Raw genomic sequence first — 6,000 nt, forward strand, 5'->3', positions numbered from 1 at the left:
ATTAGCGTCCTCAGTTCCCAAACGCTTATTGAGTGTTGTTAAAAAGGAAAGGTGATATAACACAGTGGTAAACATGCCGCTGTCCCAGCTTTTTTGGAACGTGTTGCAGGCATCAAATTCAAAATGAGTGAAGATTTGCAAAACAACAATAAAATTTATCAGTTTGAACATTCGATATCTTGTCTTCGTAGTGTATTCAACTGAATATAGGTTGAAAAGGATTTGCAAATCATTGTATTCCGTTTTTATTTTACGTTTTACACAACGTCCCAAATTCATTGGAATTGGGGTTGTACTATGACAAGCAACAAACCCCTGACAACTGCACACCTGATTGACTAAAACGAAGGAAAAAAATTTTTAAAAGCTTTTGACTTGGTATAAAATGAAAAGAGCAAATCGCAGTCAAAGTGAGGCATTATTAAAGGTACATTGCTGTTGGTATAAAGGAACCCCACACTCAAATATGAAAGGTGCCAATGTGGTCATTCAAAGTGATGCCATCCATCTATACCATACGAAAGGCATAAGATAGACATGAAAGTCACTATATAACAAAGGAAAGGCACTGTATAATAGAGAGGCAGACAGACAGACAGAGAGAGGGAGAAGACACTGTATAACAGACAGACAGACCCATATATTTTAATCTATACAACACAGAGAATGAATTTAAAAACAAGTGAAATGTGTGCTTTCATTGGTTTAAAAAGTGCAGGTGTGGGTCTGGGACAGCACTATACCCTTAGTATTTATTATTATTATTGGTTCACAGAGTGAGTATTTTCACATATACAGAGTGTATACTGCGTTATTATTATTACTGTGGTGATGGGAGTTACCGAGCCCAAGTGCTGACGGTGCACCATTCCTGTGAAGCGCATTCCGACTGATTGATTCCTTTCAATCACTGCATTAGTTTAGAAAGGAAAACAGCGTAATAAGGCTAATTTGGTACAAATGGCTCTATTAGTGCGCAGTATTACTCCCTTGGGCTCCAGCATAATTCAGATCTCCCCCTTAAGGACATCTGTCTTCTTTTTTTGGATAATGGGTTTTGCTGCTCCTCTGAAGCCCGGAAGGTCGGCGAATCTTCTAACATTCAGATGTTTCTGATCAAGTCAGTTTAGTATACGAAAAATAAAAACCAAAAAAAGAGCGAATAATCCGATAAGAAATCATCTTGAAGTACGTTGTGTTTCCATTCATTTTCTAAACCCTTTATTATGTCTGCATTTCTCCATTTTTCGGCCAGTCTCATCCAGAAGTGCGGACTGCCAGGCGGACCTGCCGCCATGTGAAGCGAGTTCGCGTTCCGGGTTTGTCACAGGAGGTTCTGCTCCAGCTTTTTAACACGCTGGTGAGGCCTCATCTGGAGTCCTGTGTGCAGTTTGGGTCTCCAGGTTACAAAACGGACATAGCAGTGCTAGAAAAAGTCCAGAGAAGAACAATCGGGCTGATTCAGGGCTACAGGGGATGAGTTATAAAGAAAGATTTAAAGAGCTGAGCCTTTACAGTTTAAGTGTAGACCTGACTGAAGTGTTTAAAATGATGAAGTGAATTAGTCCAGTGGATTGAGACGGTGACTTTAACAAATGGCATATATCCATCCATCCATCCATTTTCCAACCCGCTGAATCCGAAAACAGGGTCACGGGGGTCTGCTGGAGCCAATCCCAGCCAACACAGGGCACAAGGCAGGAACCAATCCTGGGCAGGGTGCCAACCCACCGCAGCAAATGGCATATAGCACAGACATATGCATAGCATATGTAGTGCCACATTCCAATGTATAGATTTTTATAATACAAGCAGAAATAAAATGCATTGTCAGTCATTCCAACAGATAGCACATCACAAACATTCACAGTGCTTTTATAAATGTCCTACAATATGTAATATAACAGTCTTGTGCATTGCATGGTGCACTGCAAATGTTAATGCTGAGGTCCACATTGATTACTTGGGTTTCAATATTAACTTCGTTTTTACAAATCCTATATAACAGACATATGCATTGTGTTTATTATTCCTAGAGATAGATACTTTATTAATCCCAAGGGGAAATTTAGATGGCACATTACAATCATTAATACTGCTTTTACGAATCCTGCACCAAATAATAGAGACATATGCATTGATTTTTTGTCATTCCCAACAAACATTGGCAGTAATGCATTTTCTTACTACAAATTTTTGTGATGCGCCATCTGTTGGAAAGAAACATAATGCATTTTATTATTACATGCATTATAAAATCCATTATCAATTGGAATGTTGCACTGCAAAAGTAACTTAATTATTTAGATTCCAATCCATCTTAGGCAGGTAGCACTACTAGTGTATACTGGGAGAGCACCATTGGACACCACTTTTATCATCATCCAATTCTGACACAATAAGCCTCTGCCTCCTGCATTTGAGCCTACTCTGCACCCATCCACATGACACTCTGAACTCCCACTTCTAGTTTGATGCCCAGTTTGAGTGAGGATTAAGAAAAATAAATAAAAAAACACCAAGGGTCCCGAGTTTGAAAAGCAAGTCAATTAAAATTAAGGTAAATGACATGTGTTGCATTATCAATAGTGGCTGGTTAATAACAAAAACCTGCGGCCCTCCAGGGGCTGCTACCTGCTATACCACATTGAAAAAGTTCACTTTATGGGGACAAAGCAGAATTTGTTAAAGCCCAAAAGGAACCAACTTGGTAGGCAGAGAACTCCTCCCAGAATGAAACGGTTCTTCTTCTCAAGCAATGGATCTACGAGGAACCACACAACCCATTAAAGTGCCATTAGTGAACGGTTATTTTTAAGAGCGCAGGCAGCATTTCTTGGCATAGAAGTAAACGTAATGCAATGCAAGACAAATAAAGACAAGGTAAATGAAGAAAAGGCCATCTAAACTGTCTGGAAGCCCATGGACTTCAGACTATAGGACTATATTTGGCATTTGCAAATTTTGTGCGAGATGAATTACTCTGGACAAACACCATCTTAAAAATGAGGTGCCAAAGTGGTTGTGCAGAGCGATGCCATAGGGGAACTATTCTTGGTGCCCAATACAATTAGGGTCCAGACAGACCATTTTATTTAGATCCAGAACAGATTACAAAAATAACCATGAAGAGATAACATTAATGAAGTACCAATAGGTTGGAGATTTTAAAAGGTCTCTTGCACAGTCCCACAGGCTTTCTCTCCGTCGTGGGTGTCCTGCAGGTCACCTACTAGACATTCAAGATTTCTCTTTTGTCCACGTTAGCAACTTTTTAATAATTTCATGTGCAAACGGTCCATCCCAGAAAGTAATGGTTCCCTGCACAAACCAGTAAAGTGCCATTCCAGGAGAGCGTACATGCGCTTCACACCGGCGTTATTCTTGTAAACAAAACGTTACGTGTCACATAATTGCAAATAATAGCAGAGCGAGGCGAATTAACAGAAAACAAAAAAGACGACAGACAAGCAAAAGCCGCAGGGCACGAGAAGAACGCGCTGTGCGAATTAAAGGGGACCGTTTCAAACAGGACACTTTTTTTTTTTTTGAAAATGGAAACGCAATCAAATATACAGTCAGAGAGGGTCGTTTGCTAGTCCGTTTAATATGGGGGGGTGGATGGAGGGACTTTCTGCTCAAAACAGTTCCACTGCTGTCTAGCCGAACTCGCTTAACGCAGCCCTCTGCAGAGCAGACAAGTGATCTTTTTGTAAGCAAGGAGACAGATTTGCCATCTAAAAATAACCCCGTTTTGCGCTGCCCGCCTAGTTTTTGAGGTTTCCGAGCCGCGCTGACGCATTTAATTAGAAGTTCTCCAAATCATAACACAACGTGGGCTTCTCTCCATATAGTGCGGTATAGTGTAAGACTTGAAAATAAGGCGAGCCAATCAGGATTGTCTCCAGGAAGGTTATTTCGGGAGGAATGAGAAGGAAGGGGCTGAGGTGCCCACCACCCAAAAAATAAAAATGAAACTAAGGAAAGGTGCGCATGATGTCCGCACGGTGATGTCGGGGTTCACTTCTTTCTGTGCCAGTCTGTCAGTCAAATGCTGCGCGTTGATGCTGTTGGGATAATCCCACCCTTCTTTGGCCCAAAGCCTCCAAGGTTTTTAAAAAACAAAAATGTACAAAAAAGTTGTAAGGCTGCCATCTGGCTACACATTTCAACCCCAAACGATTCGAACCATGCCTTGTCCGTCGATTCTGAATGTGTGACATCCATTGTATGTCGCGGCTGGAATGACATTTTAATGCTGCGCGAGACCGCTATGTTCTTCTCTGCCACGCGTCGAGCTGTTTATTCCCAGGACCACAGCCTCCCTTGTCGCGCTCCTCAATCCCATTCACATGTGCGGGAATGCAAGGATTATGGAGCAGCAATTTGAGGAGCTAATAGAAAGTCTGCACAACCTGCTCTTCGCGACTAACGGTATACCATACCGGCTTACTGGCACCGCCTTAATCATTGACAGTAGGAACTTTGTTTTTGTTGCTTTCTTTCTCGTTTTTCTGAACGTGTCACCTCCGCGACTTGCACCCATCCTCACCTGACTGTCACGCGGATGACAGCTCCAAGCACGGAAGGTGAATTTTATCCCAAACGAATAGCAAGACTCAATCCATCCAACGCCAACACATACTTCATCCTCAGCTGGCAATCAAAGCGATTTTACAAGGAGCGAAGACATTCATTTTCCTCCCAGCACCACGGGAATCTTTTTTTCTACGCTTGACATTCAAAGGCTCGTATTAAAATAAAGACTTGGTCGCTGGCTGGTGTCACAGTTGCTCTGACAGAGACGACAAGCTTCAACAGCCGCTCTCCCAATCAAACAGTGTTACGGGCACCGCGAAGAGACAGGCGGTCTTAACATTAGACGACGGTTACGGTGAATGCAATCAAGCCTTACCTGCCCCGTTTCGTTGCCCAGCGTATTCCCGTTCGGCAGTTTCCAACATTACTCGCTGAGCGCCCGCTCTCAACTGAAAAGCCTCAGCACTGCCCGTCCTCGCTCCTGGCACCCCGACGGGGTCGCGCAGCGCCACGCAGCGGGCTCGCGCGCAGGCACGCCGCCTACTTTCCCATAGCCTCCGTTAAAATAACGACTTGTGTACGGTAGCAGACCAGCCGCCGCTCACACTGCCAGCGGCAGGTAGTTAGCGATGCGTAATGGAGGGGAAGGATACGCTTCTGTGAGCGCGCACAGAATTACATTTATCAACATTTAAATGGAAATGATTGGCTTTTGGTTAGAATTTTAAAAAGGTTTTAATAGGCTTTTTGATTTTTTAATGTGAAAAAAGAACGAATTCCATTAGTCTTTTATGCGCTTATGGGCATCCTTTTGAAGTCCTATTTCACTTTGCAGTTGAGCCCGAGGAGACGTGACTTTTTTCTAAACCTATAATAGAATGAATACTTTATTTTGAAACATTCACGCTTCGTTTCCCGGCGACAAGCCTACTATCGGCACATCTGATTGCTGATCCCACATTTTTTGGTGCAAGTCCAAAGGGAGTTGGGCAGGAATGACGCCACCATGTGCACCATAAAAACGCGAACACGTCCAAGCCTGGAAATATGGAGCAAATACTAAAAAGTGGCCGAAGTGCTTCAAGGTAGCGAATGGTTGTTTGGTTCCGCGGAATGAATCATACGGACAGGGACGGCTCAAGAATTTCTGCTGCCCTGGGTGAAGCTGTAAATGGTCCTGCTGCCCCCTTTAGACTGGAATCAGTACCAGATATCGATATGGAAGATAATTCATGGCAAAATTAAATGCAATCCATCGTGTTAACCACGTGGTTCATTTAATTTTGGTACAGTTTTATGGTGCCATAATTAAAAAAATATATATATTTATCAAATTTGATTACTTTTCGCTACTCCAGTTTAAAATTAAAAGCGCAATACATTTTAATTCATGTCCTTAGATCGTGTATCATAAGCAAAGCAAAGGTATTGCATTTCGCTTAGTGCATTACTCATGGCAAA

At 42.5% G+C, this 6,000-nt stretch overlaps 1 protein-coding gene across 2 annotated transcripts in view; it reads right to left on the reverse strand.

Moving 5' to 3' along the window:
* The window catches only part of znf385c (zinc finger protein 385C), a 312,314-nt gene extending 307,225 nt beyond the window's left edge, over positions 1 to 5,089 (reverse strand). The window contains exon 1 of one of the 2 annotated variants that reach the window (XM_051918847.1): positions 4,916 to 5,089. In XM_051918847.1, the coding sequence (XP_051774807.1) occupies positions 4,916 to 4,964 (49 nt within the window). In that variant the 5' untranslated portion in view covers positions 4,965 to 5,089. The remainder of the gene's footprint in view (positions 1 to 4,915) is intronic. The other variant, XM_051918843.1, reaches the window with a different exon arrangement.
* Positions 5,090 to 6,000: the final 911 nt, after the last annotated feature.

This window comes from Erpetoichthys calabaricus, chromosome 14 (genome assembly GCF_900747795.2).
Source record: "Erpetoichthys calabaricus chromosome 14, fErpCal1.3, whole genome shotgun sequence".
Lineage (NCBI taxonomy): Eukaryota > Metazoa > Chordata > Cladistia > Polypteriformes > Polypteridae > Erpetoichthys > Erpetoichthys calabaricus.